General features: G+C 36.1%; 2 protein-coding genes across 2 annotated transcripts; both read left to right on the top strand.

Annotated features, from left to right (window-relative positions):
• Positions 1–220: 220 nt before the first annotated feature.
• On the top strand, positions 221–7,888 carry TTR (transthyretin). The gene is made up of 4 exons (XM_040548692.1): positions 221–318; positions 1,098–1,237; positions 5,571–5,706; positions 7,606–7,888. The coding sequence occupies exons 1-4, from the start codon at positions 250–252 to the stop codon at positions 7,711–7,713; spliced, it is 453 nt and encodes a 150-aa protein (XP_040404626.1). The 5' UTR covers positions 221–249; the 3' UTR covers positions 7,714–7,888.
• Positions 7,889–9,777: 1,889 nt separating this feature from the next.
• Positions 9,778–16,511, top strand: LOC121066605 (transthyretin-like). Its single transcript, XM_040550289.1, is given in 4 exon segments — positions 9,778–10,003; positions 11,831–11,961; positions 14,578–14,713; positions 16,285–16,511. Coding segments are annotated over 4 exon segments (444 nt in total). The 5' UTR covers positions 9,778–9,934; the 3' UTR covers positions 16,393–16,511.
• Positions 16,512–16,981: the final 470 nt, after the last annotated feature.

Genomic DNA, 16,981 nt, shown 5'->3' on the forward strand with positions numbered 1-16,981 from the left:
GGTCATGTTTGTGTCCATTACTTATTCTCTTTACTCTAGTGATCCCGCCTTCCATTGACTGCAATGGCTGTGCTATTCATGGACCGACTCTAGGATTGGACTGTTTACTAAGCAAATAATCAGAATCAGCAGATTTGGAGTCATATGGGCACCCAATAAGCAGCCTGTTTTGTTGTAGGATTGGGTATAAAATCCCAAATCTCATCAGCTCCTAGCTGTTGGCACCAGGACTCACTAACAGCAAGCAGAATGGCCTTTCACTCTGCTCTTTTTGTTTTCTTTGCTGGACTGGTATTTCTTGCTGAAGCTGCACCACTGGTGAGTCTTTTTTTTTATTCAACCTCAATCATTACAGGAATGACAATCTATATTTTCTAGACAACTAGCATCTTCCTCAACCATGAAATGCTGAAACTATTAGACTTCCCTAAAATGTTATTTTACTACCATTTTTTGATGTATCTTCATCATAATTCTTTAAATTCTTCTTTCACCATTTACCCATCTATTTCAGGACACTATGAAAGGGTATGGGATATAGATGTGACCTTTTATTTTTCTCTGTTTCTGTCAGTTTGTGACTCACATCGCATACCTTCAATATAGAGAGAGCTTTGCTTCTTTCACCAAACAAGTGCTTCTCTAAAGCACTAAAAGGGGAAAAAAAATAAAATAAATAAATAAAAAATAACAACAACAACAACAACAAAAAACAATATTCTTTCATTCTTTCACCCCTAGTGATGTTGTAGGTATTTCTTTGTTGGTTGCCCAGGCTAACATTCCCGATTAAAATAATTTACTATTTTCTTATTTTTGATCTCACTAAAAAGGTGTATTTTATAACATCTTCCCAGGGACACATGCAACTCTAAATATTTGTCAAACTGTGTATACGTATGTATGTAAAATAAAGTGATCTGTATAAAGATCAAAGATTCTGCTGTAAGCCATTAATGTTTGTGAACTAGCTTTGAATACCATTTTGCAAAGGACTTGCTTTTAAGCCAATGTTAATTCTGCAATCTTCTCTTTGAAGGAAAGCTTTTGCAGGGCTAGTGAACAGCTCCTGTATAACCTCTCCTGCTTTCCCCAAGGTCTCCCATGGCTCTGTTGATTCCAAATGCCCTCTCATGGTGAAAGTGCTGGATGCAGTCAGAGGAAGTCCTGCAGCTAACGTAGCTGTTAAAGTCTTTAAAAAGGCTGCAGATGGAAGCTGGCAGGACTTTGCCACTGGGTAAGTTATGTGGTCTTACTGAGACATTTTCAAGGCGCCTTGGGCAAACAAATGAGAAATAAAGGGAATGGAGCTCTGATGGAAAAAAAAAAAAAAACCTTTTTGTCTTTCACATGTCACACTATAACCAGCATTATACACACTATAACCACACTATAACAGCACATGGCTTTTGTTCTAGAATCCATCAGATTCAAGTGGAACATACCTGCTACTTAAAATGAAACACATATTAATTAAAAAAAAAAAATGATTTTTGCCTTACCTACTAAACCTACTTGTCTAAGTAGGTTTAATAAATATATATTGTTTTTCTCCTAACTCCAATAATACCTGTCCTTTCTATAAAAGGAAAAAAAAAATAAAGCCTATTTGCCAGAATTTTGTAGGCAATCCAGACTAACCTATTATCTTCATATGAAATGGATATAGATCTTTATTTTCAACAGTCACATACAAAATCCTTCCTGTAAGCTCTATGTGTGCACATACAAATAACAAGTGTATTAGTTCTCTTCTGTGCAATAAACTTGCTTGTTTTATGAAACTCCTTAACATGAAGGATTTTAAAAGTCCCACTGTAACATAACACAGAATCATGGCCACAGTATTTTTTTGTTGTCATATCTACAGATTTGTGTGGCTTTTGCTATTATGACAGCTTAACACTTACAAAGCATCCTCAGAACATCACTGAGAAGTAGGCAAATACTATTATCTTCAGCCTGCAGGAAAAATATGTGGAACAGAGGGATACAGTTTTCTAAAATGTAAATAGGTGAGGTATTCAGGCATTTAAGTTTCATTGTAACAACTCACTGATTCAGATTTTTAACTAAGAGAAATCTCTAGCAGCAGGAGGATATTCAAGTACAGAACAACAAGCATAAGCATGGACAGGAACTACTACAGCATCCAACTGTCTTTTACTCGAATTTTTATAGCATGATTTATATAAAAGCTGTAGGGAGAAAAAGAGGAGAACACTACAAGCAGAGACATACCTTTCTTTATCTGAAGGGTTTCTTTTTATAAAACTCAAAACAAACAAACGAAAAACAAAACCTTTCCCCATTGAAAAGGAACAAGGAGGTTAAGAGATAAAAACAGACACCTCCACTCCCAAAGGGTGAGTGTCAATCTAGGAAAAAAATGACTCTTGGAATGGATTTACATCCTTCAAGCAACAAAGTACCTCTTTAAAAATTGACAGGCTGCTTTCAAGAGAAGTGGAGACAATGGTAATGTCTTGTTGTTAACAAGTATTTGTGCCATGATCAGGAAATCCACGTTATTTTAAATGTTTCATCAATTGGTCTTGAATGTGTAATATAAAGTACAACTTACAGTGGAATAAGATAAATATAACATAAGTGTTTAATGTCATCTTTTGAGCATACTAGTGTTTTCTTGTTCTTGTTCAGCAGAAACACTGCTCTTAACAAGCCCAAGGAAACAAATCTTGTGGTTCTTCTTAGCCAAGTTCTTTTGACACTTTATACCACAGAGAAAGTCTGAGAAAATCATTTATTTAAATTATTTGAATAAATAAATGAGGAAAATAGCCTTAGGCAAAGGAGAAGTATTTTGCTGGGGGAGCATTAAACCACCATTTTTACTGCAGGTAAAGATTATGACCTTTCCTTTGGCTTGCATCTTAACCAAGGCTGCCTTCAGTGACAACACTGACTTAGATTGAGCACACTTGTTTAAAATAGTTTTTCACACATGATTGCAATTTTCTTCCTTTGGGAAAACCAGAGTTTATCCGTGATAAATCTGTTGAAAATCTGAATGCAATCAAGGAACACAATCTGTAGCTACACCCAGCATGTTAATATTTTGAATTTCCATATGCCTCTGCTATGTACTGTAAACGTGTCATTTTGTACAGATGTCTATAAAAGCTTTTCGTTTTGTTTGGCTGTTTTAGTTTAGTTAGATGGTAGTTGTTGTTTAACCTTGCTAACACATTTTAGGGAACTTAGCAAACACACCTTGTAACTGTAGAATTTCAAATATTAATATTTAAAAGGCAGAGAAGAAGTTAGCATAATAACAGCTGATTTTATTAAGAGGCTTATTTCAAAATAAATCTGGCCAAAAGTATGCAAGGAAAGCTTAACTACAGCTGAGATGCACTCTGAGGAAGGCCCTAGGGCTAGGAAGCCCATGATATGGGTTCTCTATGAGCTCTTCCCATGACTAGCTTTGACCTTCTCACTGCTCACATGTTTTTGGAAATCTAGGCCTCGTAGTTCAAGAGTTGTATTCACTAAACATTGTGACCTTGGGTGTGAATCATCATCAAAGAAAAATAAAAAGTCACAGCACATTTGATAGAAATACAAGTGCTCATACAGAAATACAAGTACTGCTCAGAAAGAATCACTTGTACCATTTTGCTACCAGGGCTGAATGCAGGAAATCCTCTGCCTTGTGCTAATTCTATCCAGAATATGAATCACACACTGTCCTGTTGGATGTCACCACAACAGTGGTACTTAAGGGTTTGCTTATGAGCAAACCACTAACACTGAATGGCTATCACTTAATAGCTAAAGTGGAGAAAGTGCCATTAACTCTTGGTGGTGAACAGAAGGCTTCAAGTGAACCCTTGTTTCCAGTTTCCCAGCTGTTCTGGATGGTTAACATCTGCAACTCTGGATCAGCTAATTACAGAAAGCACCATTCAAGCTGCATCCACATCTTTCTTAAACTAAAATTTCTTTATGTGAACAAAGATTTTGGGTCACACACCATTTTTTCCTTTTAAATGGATTGTGTCAAAACCATCTAGCTTCTAAGCAGATATATGTGAATTGCTAACTTGCAGCCTGAACAGTTCTGCAGAATCTCAGCAATTGCCTCACGTTTTCAAGGACACATGAGCACTTGTCAATGAGATCTTCAGCCTTTTGCCTATTGCCTTTTCTAAAGGCAAGATAGGTTAAACGAGGAAATACTAACGCTTCTTCAAAGACTGCCTGTGAGACATGTTTCAATCATGGCTTGGATTCTCTACAGGTATGGAAAGAATAACTGGATATAGCTGATTTCACCTGTACTAGACCTGTGAGACTTTTGTTAGTCTTCAAAGTGCTAGAGTTGAAATGTAAGAAAATCTGAACACTACCACAGCATTTTTTAATTTTGTAACTTCTTAATTTAAGCAAAAGATCATCATTCAGACTTTTGTCATTCACTATCGTTAACCAAAGAAGACAAGCAAGATGGAGTAGTAGGAGGAGGCTGGAAAAGAAAAGCTGTAATAGCACAGTTGATTCTTTCTCTGATAAGAAGCAGTAGATCATTGCATTCTCTCCTCCCTCTATTTCTCCTCATGCTTTTCTATTTTCTGCATAGGCAGCTATCCTTCTCATAGGCTGGGCAAGTCCTACTAGTTCTTGAAGTCAAAGTTTTCATTATTTTTCCTTCAGATACATCAAATGGTTATGAAATGCTATATAAATATTTTCAGTAGAAAAAAATAAAATCAGATAAAAAGATTGAAATAAAAATAAAATAAAACAGTGAGGGAAAGGGCATATAAAGGAGTTAGGAGCCAAATATGTAAATATTTAAACAGTTGTCAAACAAAGCTTGGTCTTTTTCAGACTAATAGGGTGCAATGCCAGCTATATTTCCTCCTTGCTTCTGGATTCCATTCACCCAGCATTTTGTTACAAGCTGAATATATAATCTCTCTGAGCCGGCAATTCCTATTGCTCATTTACATGGCACCCAGTGGAAGAGGACCCTGCTCTTTGACCAAGACATGGCAATTTGAATTAATAAAATCTTGTGAGGCTAAATTGCTGTTCCAAGACACTACCATTCAGGGTTATATAAAAACACTTCAGTGTTTAGATGTAAAACCTATAGTCTCAGTGCTAATAACTACTGAATAAAATCATTTGCCACTAAAATCTCTTTTCTCTAATTATAATTTGAGAATTGGCATCTTGCCTTTCATCATGACAATCCTTTTCCTAGGCCACTAACATTTGGTTCCAGAGGGCACTTGGTACAAGTTTAACATGATATTAAAACAGGGGTCTTAACTATAATACCTGCCATAGCAACAAAAATGACCAAAGAAAGCCAGTCAGCTTTAATTTGTGATGTACGTGGATAAGCTGGTAGCAGAGACAGGTTCTGCAATATGGAAGCATACACTACACAGGAGAGAATTATTTCAGATTATTAGGAATCATTCAATGTTGAATTTGGCTATACAGCACCTGTGTTATTTAACACTCCATATTGACTGTTTCCGTTTAACATTTAAATGACAGTATAAAATATTTATGTACGTATTTTATCATTACAGGAAAACCACAGAGTATGGTGAGATCCATGAGCTCACAACAGAAGAACAGTTTGTAGAAGGAACATACAGGGTTGAGTTTGACACCAGCTCTTACTGGAAAGGACTTGGCCTTTCCCCATTCCATGAATATGCTGATGTAAGTATTTGCAAATATACCTAATAACCTATATACCATGCAGCAGCATGAGCTGGACAGAATAAATGTAGTTCTTTGATACTGAAAATGCAATAAAATGGTTCACTGCCACCTAACATTGTGCAAATAAAGACAGTAAACAGTCAGCTAAGCCAGAGGAAGTAGCCAAATTCCCTGCAAGTACAAATTGGCACAGCTCTTCAAAGAGGAGCTGTGCCCATTTAGTTTAGTAGAGACTTTTGTCCGAAAAGAGCTACGTTATTCAAAACCATGCAGCATTTTAAAACTAAACAAACAAACCAAAACAAAAACACACAAAAAGAACATAGTCTCCTTTAATTTAAGTTGCTGAAGGAATATACAGATTTGGAAGCCTTAATTTTATAGAACATTAGCTCTTATTTAGTCAGGGGGATATCCTTCATGCCAGTCACCTGAATTCTTGTATGATCGGTAATCACAGGAAAAAAAAAATGTTCTTTTTGGTGTGCATTTTTTATGATGCTCAGTACTGATATATACAATAGAAAAAAAAAATAGATAAAAGAAAAAAAGAAGCATAAAAAGATAAAGAAATAACCATAGTGGGAAAATAAAAACAGGCTGTTTCATCGATACCCAAATTCCATAGTCAGGGTTTTTTTCATGTCACATGCTCCTCTTTGCTTTCCGTCCAACATTGATTTATAGTGTGCTCTTTTCTATGACATTTACTTAGTACTTCCAAAAATTTTGTTTACATTCTTGAGGCTTACACTGCCATTTAACTTAAGTTTCTCTAAACATTCTGTTCAGTGGTCTGGAATGACTATGGAATTATTCTGTAGAACATTTTAAATTGTTAATTTATGGAGACCTGTGGAAGACTAAAACAAATGACTAAGGTCCAGATCCATAAAAGCCTGAGGTGCAACTTGAGTGATTTAGGCCAAATAGACAACCCTCATAAATATTCCCTAACCATTTGGATGTCTGAAAAATGCTGGAACCTAAGAATTTCACCTCAAAAGGTGTTTAAAAGCACATAGTTGAGACTGTTCCAGCTAGGCTGTTAGGATGCCTTCCTTTGACGCAATGGTCTACAAGTCACCCCATTACCCTAGGAAGTGGGCAAAGTTCAGTGACCGTCTGTGTACAAGGTAATTCTAGCCTACAGTTCTCATGTCTTGGCAGCTTAGACTTTGGCAAGACTAGGGTGGAGGATGGAACTCTCTAGTCCTGACAGTTCAGAAAACAGTTCAAGTATTAGACTAAAGAGAGCCATAGAAAGGGGCTCGATTGAAGGCACTTTTCCTGGGAGCTGCGTCTCACCTTCCAAGAACTGATTTGGAGAGCAGCAAATGTGAATTCTTTTAGAACAAGGGTTTTTTCCTTTTCTTGCAAGTCTAGTAATTCAGCTCTCCCATTAAGAACTGACTCATCATCAGCTGTGTTAAAAACAGCACTGAGGCACCAAAGTATTGAAAGCGGCTTTGGGCTCCAACTGCCTGCCTTGCTTAGAGCTAGGACACCTCACACAGATGTTGTATTGAAGTTAACAGAGGATTTCACCTCTCTGTCTTTCTTATTGGTTGTTTGAGATACCTCCCTCTCCTCCTCCCACTCCACATCACAGACTAGAAATAGGCATGCCTGACTCAGGTGTTCAGTGTCGTCACCGCACGTCACCACAGGTGAGGCTTTTGTGGACATTGGTCCAAATCACACTAATTTCTCTGTCTTCAGCAGGTATAATAAATTAATGGGGAGCATTACCCTTTGCAAAGGAGTTTGACCATTGACTGAAAAGAACTATCAGAATAGTCTACACAGGAACTAGAGCATGCTTCCTGATTTTAAACATTAAGGTAGTTTTGAACGTGTGCTGTTCATCGTGATCACAAGTTTTCTCTTTTCCAGGTGGTGTTCACTGCTAATGATTCTGGTCACCGCCATTATACCATTGCCGCTCTCCTCAGTCCTTTCTCTTATTCAACCACTGCTGTTGTCAGTGATCCCCAGGAATAAACATGTACTGTCATTACACAAACACCTTCCTCTGCTAGGACTATTGTAGGCTTTTAGGAGGAAGGGTTTTTCTATTGCTAATGCATATCTTTTTGCTATATTAGTTTTCGTGTTTGTGTTTTTTTTTTTTTTTTTTTTTTTTTTCATTTTGTAACCTGGCAAAAATTCAAACAAGTCAATAAAATGTTACTTCTTTAAAACAATTTCTACTCTGTTGGTGAAGTTTTATTGTGTTATAAAGTGCTGTAATTTGTGTTCAAGTGCAAAGGGCATCTGGAAACTGTGTGTGGCATATGGAAGTAAACTAACACTTGATTTGGTTCTGTTATCTTCCTCCAGTACCTTAAACAAAATCTCACCAAATGAACTGGATTAGAATAAGAAAGTTAGAGTTCTGCTACTTCAAAAAAAAAAAAGACCAAATGTACTCAAAATAATAAAATCATCTATGCTATTCACAGTTTACACACAGAAGAGACAGTCCCACAATCAACTAGGTCACAGGGTAAACACGAGAAATTCTGAATATCTAGCAGCAAACGATGTAGAAAGATTGTTAAAATATATAGATGTAGAGAGCTGGATGAAATCTATGTAGCTTTACTTGAAACTTTAAGGCATACTTTGTTGATTTCAAGAGGAAGAGTTGCTACTCACTGAATCTAGGAAGTTCTGAAGTAATTTCAATTACCACCATTTTTAACAACTCTGATCTTTAGCCAAGCTGGCTACCATATTCAGGTGCATTCCAATTAAATCTCTAATAAGTCAAATCTCTAGCCATCACCTGAATATGCTCTTCAAAATTTTAGAAGCAGAACAAGGCAAACTTTAGAGTAACTGTGATTCAAATAACATTGTTGATAAATGGGCACAAGAGTGTGAGGGCTTTAGCAGTGATTTCTGTAGACTTATGGCCTATTGTATTTAAAAATATCCTGAAGCAGAGGAATTATTGTTTAATGGGATTATGGAAATGACAGAGGTCATTACTGAACTCATGCCATTCAGAAACTATCAGTACTCATCTGCACTGACCTTGAAGCTGATCTCTACACTGAGAGCCTACTGGGATGACTGCATACCAAGAGAATTCACAAGCTATTTAATTAATTTTCTCCCTGATTTCTGGACTCCAACAAAGTTACACAATTCTAGTAAACAGTGCAGATAGTTTCAAAATAGCACCCATGTTGAAGCATGCATGCCATTTCATGTGAACCTGCTATTCCTAAAGCTTGAAAATCAGTAGGTTTGATTTGCAGAAGGCTATGCCTAGCCATTTAATTAGAATGTAAATATGTTCCTAAAGTCATGTGTTGTCATAAAAATAAAAAATAATAATAAAAAATAAAAACAATAACAAGGAAAAAAGAAAAAAAAGAAAAAGGAAAAAGAAAGAAGAGGCTAACATCCCTACTCTGCATGTAGTCATCCACTTGAGGACAGGGTAAATATAGTAAGAGTGTATTTGCATGGGCCTAGCCAAAGATCAGAAAGAGTTTCATTTAAGGAAATAACATTTTCCAAAAATGAAATAGAGGCTTCTGGTGGGGGCTGACTTGCGGCTGTAAAGGTAAAGTCCCGAAGTTGTACTGAATCTAAGGAACAACTAAAGTGACAGGATTTAAAATGCTATTTAGCTGTACTTTCAGAAATGGGTATGTAGGTACCTAATTAACATGCTGGAAACCAAAGATGGTATTTTCCCTCCAGGGGAATACATAAGAAAACTAGATAGTTCACACATTATACACTTACCACAGGGAGAAATCCCTTAACAGATAAACATGGATGAGTCAATTATGCCCCACTGTAACCACAGTGAGATTCTCATAGAAACTGAAATTGCCAAGTTGACAAGGAATTTCTATATCTCTTAAGTATATGACAACTATAAGGCACTATTACTCAACAAAAAGAAAAACAAAACAGAATAGACCTTTTTTTCCAAGAAAACAGATCACTGAAGGTAGGTAACATTTACTATATTTACTACAAGCAATGATAGAATAGACTTATTTTCACAGACAAGGTTCATGTTTGTATGGGTTACTTATTTTCTCAATATTTACTAAGTAAATAGTAAGAATCAGCAGCATGTTAAAAGTCATACGTTGTTTTTTTGATAAGTAACTTCAGTTTAGAGGCCTTGATATAAAAATCACAGACCCTGTCAGTTTGTACTTGCTGACACTGAGACTTCCTAGTGATAAGCAAAATGGCTTTTCACTCTGTATTTCTTATTTTCTTAGCTGGCCTGGTATTTTCGTCTGAAGCTGCGCCACGGGTAAGTGTCTTAGGATTGAAGCCCTTCATATTGATGTAGTCCCAGCTTTTTTTTTTTTTTTTCTTTAATACAATTTGTGTAAGTGAAAAATAGAATATTCCATTTTATTGCAATTATTTTGATTTTGTGGTAAGTATTGACTGTAGTTCTCTCCTACTGCTCTTTTTCTGGTCCTTCTTTCTCCTTCTGTAGTGATAACTGAGAGTTTTCTGGTTAGAGTAGCAACACTTGCTATCAGATTCACCAACTACATGAAAAAGGGTGCTAGAGAAGAAAACGGAAAAAAATACCATAGTCACTACACAAAAGCCTTGGACCACTCAAAAAGCAACTAAAGCCCTTATAACACAATGAATGAGGTCGTGAGGAATTTCAAGGCAGTTCTGGCAAGGTCCTGTAGTCCTAGTATTCCTTATGGTCCCCAGCACTTCCTCCCATGTTGGTTTTAGCTGCATTAGCTGAGTAGATCCATGCTGGAGTGATGTCTTTTCTAGTCTTCCCCCTTACTGCTCCCATGAACTCATTAATGCAAGCAATGAACAGAGACAAAGCCAGGATCCAATTTCTCCTCTCTCCACTTACAGAGGACTCATTTACTCCAACAAAGCAAGCTAGAGATCCAGACTTCTTCAGCCTATAAATCTCCTAGAATGGACTTGTCTCTCTCTCCTCCTACTCATTCTTCCTCTCAATCTCTGATCTTTGGGAAAGTGAATATCTGACCAACCTTGTGAAAAAAACAGGACTTCCATTGAGTTCACAGGGTGAAAAAGCCAGGAAAATAGCTGGTGGCATTACATACCCCATCACCATTACCTCAAAAGAAATGGTAGCAAGGAGCATGTGCATTCTAGAAAGTGAGCCTGAAGATTCAGAGCACATGGATGGTATAGATACATGCTGATATATTTGTCTGAAACAGGGCAGGGTTATTGGCCCATGGGATATCTGATACATCACAGACTGTACGAGGGGATGTATGAGAGAACTTGCAAATTTCACCATCTACATCACAATCCATTTTGCAATGATTAAATGGAGTTAAATTATTGCTATTTTGACCTCATCCCTGATTAGCACCTTCCACGTAGCTCTATTTTCTCACTTTTCATCTGAAGAATTAGGCAATGGAAAGTCAAAGCCTTAATTCAACTCTACCTTTGAGTACGTAAAACATCAAGGCATGAACACCATTTGTAATGAATGTGTGCGGAGGGAAACTACAGCCATCCCATGTTTGAAGAAAGGTTTTTCTCTTCTTCCCGTGCATAGATGTCAGGGGATAATAAATCTTATCTAAAATGGTGTTAGGAAAGACTCAGTATGTGGTGCTTACCAAGTTCACAGAAGAATTAAGATAACTTTAGGCAAGAAGACTACATCAGAAGCCCTCAAATTTAGAAGGCTTTGCTCAAACTGCCACCCCAAAATATGAAGGAAGAGTTATAAGATTTTTAAAAATTTCTAGTACTTCTGTTAATTTAATTATTTTCTGTTTAGGTCACAACTTAGTTAAAAATTTATGCTGTAGATGATGTGTAGACGAGCCATCCCAAAGGGAAAACAAAAAGGCATTCTCACACACAGCTGCAGTGTCTCTACAGCATACATGACTACTCTCCTCCCTACAACTCCTGACATCTTCCTCCATGGTTCCATTGACTCTAGCCCCCCTGAAACCTTCAGGCTATATTTCTGCAGTGCACAGTGATCTTGTTGAGGAGATGGTATATTCAGTAAAGCTAAAGAATAAGGTCCCTTACTGCTTTATTATGACCAATGACTTACCTTTCTTACAACATAAAAATCCTCCCTTCCTACCTGAAGGACTCTTCTGATTCCATGCATCCTCTTGTTGTAAAAATTCTGGATTCAGTCCGAGGAAGTCCAGCACCAAATGTTCCAGTTAAATTATATAAAGCAGCTGCAGATGGATCTTGGGAACTGTTAAATTCAAAGTAAGTCATACCAAAGTAATGAGTGGGAGAAGAGAAAGGTAATGGGAAAGCCAGAGTTGAAAAAACTTCACGTTCTCTAATGAATGTCTTTTTTAGTCAGAGAAAAGATACACTACTGAATGAACAGCATTTTACTTGCTGCAGGTTGTCTTTTAACTTTACTACAGTTTCAACTACCAAAATAGCTTTATAATGTTAATTCATTACAAAAGGTCATTATTCGTTTTAATACCCACCAATGAACTGCTGCATTATTACCAGAGGAGTCAGGCGGACTCTAGTTTGTTTGAAACTGACTCTGGTTGAGAATTCCACCTTTACTGACTGTTTTTCTTCTTTCAAAAAGGATTTTCATTTTCTACAACACTACAGCTTTAAAAAGAAAATGTGGAATTGTTCAGAACATATACTATGTCATAATTGATAGCCTCTTTTTTTTTTTTTTTCGAGGAAAAGGAATTAGCCAAAATGAGAAGCTTTATGATATAAAGCTTTCTTACCATCTTTCCCACAAACAAGCATTTATATCTAACAGGAAAAAAAAAAAAACTCAGATATTTAAACTTGCCATGTCTTTTAAAAAATATCATTGCATAATTTAAAATATAGATAGCTTTTTTTTTTTTTTGGGGGGGGGTAATTGATCAATTTTTAGTATATACTAACACTTTAACAATTCAAAAGCATTTTTTTCTTAGAAGTATATAATATGAAATTGAAAACAATTATTAGGGGGTACGCAAAATTAACATTCCTTCTCTATTAAACAAGCAATATCTCTCTTCCACAATTCTCTCTGCAAGATATTTGCAGAGTCTCACCCAAGACCTTATTTCCAGGATTCTGTTAACACTATATTCTATCTAAAAGTGAGATGGGGAGATAGGGCTCATAAGAGTTAAAGCTGGTATACTGCAGGAATTTCTCTAGCATGATTCCAGACTCAGATGCATTTGTAGAAAGTCCATGAAAAATTGTACATAACTGGCTCTTTGGTGTAGTAGGGCAGTGCACTGGCAGAAGCAACAGGGATTTCATATGTGTCCTTGAAAAACACAGCTACAGTGAAGGCTGCACATTTCTGCATAAGCAAACCAAACTAAAAAAGAATGATGTATTCATGTTGTCCTACTTAAACAATTTGCCTCCTGCTCCACAAATAAGATAGCTTCACAAATACTCTGTCACTAGAAATGTATGTAATTTTCCATTAAGAGGGTGTTCAGATTAGATATCTTGAAATTTGAGCTTAGAGGCTTTCTATAGAGATACTAGGATACTGGGCTGAACAACTGGATGTTGATCATAGCCTTAAAACACACTTTGGGTTTGAATCAAAGAACAAAGTAACCTTAAGATGAGGTATATGAAAGATGTGATAATACTAAATCAACCTCTCCAGTCTTATTAATTTATAAATAATGGAAGGTTAGGAAGGGATTCTAAAATAGCTCTTCTTAATTAAAAGTATGTTTGGTTTTAGCTGAGAAGTCTTATTAGAGAAACAGTTATCTAAAAATAATCAAGGCATGACAAAGGAAAAGTAGAGACATTTGAATGGATAAAAATAAATAAATAAATAAATAAAACACAAACAAACAAACAAAAGAACCTGCTAACTGACAGTATCTTGCAAGATGCAAATGACTTCATAGTTCTACGCGATATTAAAGCACAAATCCTAAATAGTGTACTGGACAAAGACATAAATAACATTCTAATCTTTATTTTTCTCTGCATGTAAGTTGAATATAAAGTATGTTCAGAAAAGGATTTGGCAGCTGGAACACAAAATAGTGGTTTGTGACTACTAAATGCAGATACAAGCAGCAGTTATTTGTGAATAACCTACCCAATTAAATACCTAATTTTATATAACTTATTCCACAAAAATAGGTTTCAACCAAGAGATGTGTTGGAGAGACAGTATGCAATATTGTATCTAGAGCCCCATATTTTGGTTTGTGTTCAAAAGTCTATTGTTTCAAGCCAGTACTATACCCTTGGATAGCATTGATAACACCTTTAAGTCAAACGAAAGCATCTATTTTTTGAGGATGCAAAGCCAACTAGTTAGTACATATACCAAGGAATTCCATAAGGCTACACTGTTGGCTGACCTACAATCACTTCAAACAGTAGATTTCAAACAGCTGACTGTAAAAAATATTCCTACTGATAAAACAACTCAACATATTTAAAAAAGAAAGCAAGCTATGGAAAAGTTGAGTTGACCCTATTTACTTACATAGTTAAGCACATCATACAGCTTTCACGTTGCTTACAGCAATGGTGAAGTTTTCCATGTGAGTTCATTTAATTAACTCTAAGACTGCCAAGAGCCCACAAACAATAATGTCAACATTTGGCTCACCCCCAAACCATGCCTAGTAGTGACATGGCAGGCAGCCATCCACTGTGGTGATCATGGGAGTAGTAAATGCCAAGATAAGCTCTGTGAGGCATCCGTAATACAGATGGACATAAACCATTCCAGATCAGTAGAGGTATTCATCACATTACTTAAGCTATGCATTTGAGTTCAATTGTTAAGAACTACATTTTTATAGGGCTTTTAACCAAAATATAAAAGTGCATTCTTCTCCCACTGTACAGACAAACCAATGAAAATGGAGAGCTCTGAGAGCTCACAACTAAAGAACAATTTGTAACAGGGACATACAAGATCGAGCTTGATACAGCCTCTTACTGGAAGAAACTGGGCTTGAACCCCTTCCATCAATATGCTGATGCGAGTATTCATTTTACTCTGTACATTAGTTGCAAAGGATATATTAGATATGTGGGATTCAATTAATAATTTCACATATTGAACTTACTTTTCACTTTAAAATATTTTAGTATTAACACTTCAAATCCACAGTCTCAAAGCACTGTGACAATGCACTCATGACAGAATCTACCTACTAGCTTTCCCATAACTCTCAATGAGCTCTTTGATGCATTACTGATGAAGTTTTCCATCCTTCTGGCTATAGTTACCTATGATTCTGAGACTAGACTTGAGAGAACAGGTAGACTACTCTATTAAGTTTCCTGGGAAAATAATTTTTCTGCCTTTTGGATCTAATATTTCTTTAGGTGCATACAAAGTTTATAATTTAGATTTCTAAATAAATGAAAGTGTGTGAATTGTTTTCTGGATACCTGGATCCTCAATTCACAACAGAATGAAATATAACAAGTTTTTTTTTTAATTTGCATGGGACAGACAAACTGGTTAGATGATGGTGGTCCAAACCAGGTATCAGCTGAGGCCAGCTCCAGGGTTTAGAACTCATTGGGAACTGTGTTCTTCCCCTTCACAGTATCAGATCCTTCATGTGAACTTTCAGTAACAACAGCAGTCCTGTATTAGTTGTTTGCTGGACTGTGACAGATCAGTGAGCACCAACACAGCTGTACAGTTTGCAACTGCTGCCATTCCTCATCTCCTTAGAGAAAAAGTGGCAAGCACCTGGGCTAAATTTTGCTTTGGCCTCCCTGAAATGGGTAAGAGATGACAATTCTTATTCTAGATGACAATGAAGGTTAACACTGGACAATCTTGCTTTCTGTGATAACTGAAACAAGAGATAAGATGCAAGATTCATAATGTTCAAGAGAATTGATTATACCTCAAGAGAATGTTCATGTCTATATTCCCGACTATCATCTTTCCTCTCTCAATAAAAAATAATCTACTAATCTATAGGGAGGAATTGAAGGGACATGAGCTGATGGAGCAAATCCTAAAAGGGCTGTTGTAAATAACTGTCCTATGGAAGGTCATTATTGAGTCGTGGCCAAATGCAGCACTTCTGTACCTACTAGATACTCAAGTAGGATTAAAGAAATGCATTGCTTCATATTTTGGAGTAAAGATAGTTGCTGTAACACTGTTTCCTGTTCCTCAACATTTAGGACTTTATAAGAACAACAAAAACTAATAAAATACTTGAAAGTGTAGCTTAAAAAAAAAAAAAGAATCAGAGTGTTCACGGAAAAAAAAGATTAATATTGTAGTCATTTATCAATACCAACAAATAAATTACTATTTTAATAATAAGAATTATTATTTGGATAATAAATGTGTGATAAAATCATAAATAATATACTTTAAGTAGCATGTATGCTTTTAACAAAGGACATTTGACCAGTGATATGTGTGTGACAGATCACTGGCCACATCACCACAAGAGAAGATATTTCCAAATTTTTTGGGGAGGTCAAATTAAACAATCACAATGTTTCCATCTAGGTGTAGGTTTATAACTAGAGATCAATTCTTATTTGTCTTGTGTTTGTTTCTTCTTTTTCCAGGTGGTGTTCACAGCTAATGATGCTGGTTATCGATATTACTCCATTGCTACTCTCCTCAGTCCCTTTTCTTACTCAACTACAACAGTAGTTAGTGAGCCAGTGGAATAGAAATTGATATTAAGCATGAAAATTTAGATATGTAAATTAAATTTTCCATAAACGGTAAGAGTAAAAACATAGTTTCTGACCGTAGTAACAATTTTAGAATTTGCATAGCACCTTCCATAGTAAATCACTAACAATAACCATCAAGTTGTTTATTCCCTTTGTTAACTTTAGGAAGATGTACTGACTCTGTTTTCAATTACTCTGCTGAATAAAACTATTCAAAGAAACACATTCAGTTTAGTAAAAAACATATTGACTGAAGTCTTCCATGAAGTTAATAAACTACATTCCTTGACAACAAAGTGAACAAAATACACATGAAAGATGTCTCATGGTAATCAAGTGCACAGGAAATGCAAACCACCACCTGCCATCTATGTATTCCTGAAGCCCACAATGGATGAGGTCACATGGAACTCAAGGTCCCACATATTAATCAAATAATCTCACCTCCCAATTTTGCTTTTGAAAATACGGAAGCAAAAGCAGCATTTGAGTGACAGCAGGGTAGAATAACATGTAAGGATGCTATGTGTACTTAAAAAGTCTCCTTTCCTACTTCTAAATACAGTATAACCAGTAAAACTTC

Source organism: Cygnus olor, chromosome 2, assembly GCF_009769625.2.
Source record: "Cygnus olor isolate bCygOlo1 chromosome 2, bCygOlo1.pri.v2, whole genome shotgun sequence".
NCBI lineage: Eukaryota > Metazoa > Chordata > Aves > Anseriformes > Anatidae > Cygnus > Cygnus olor.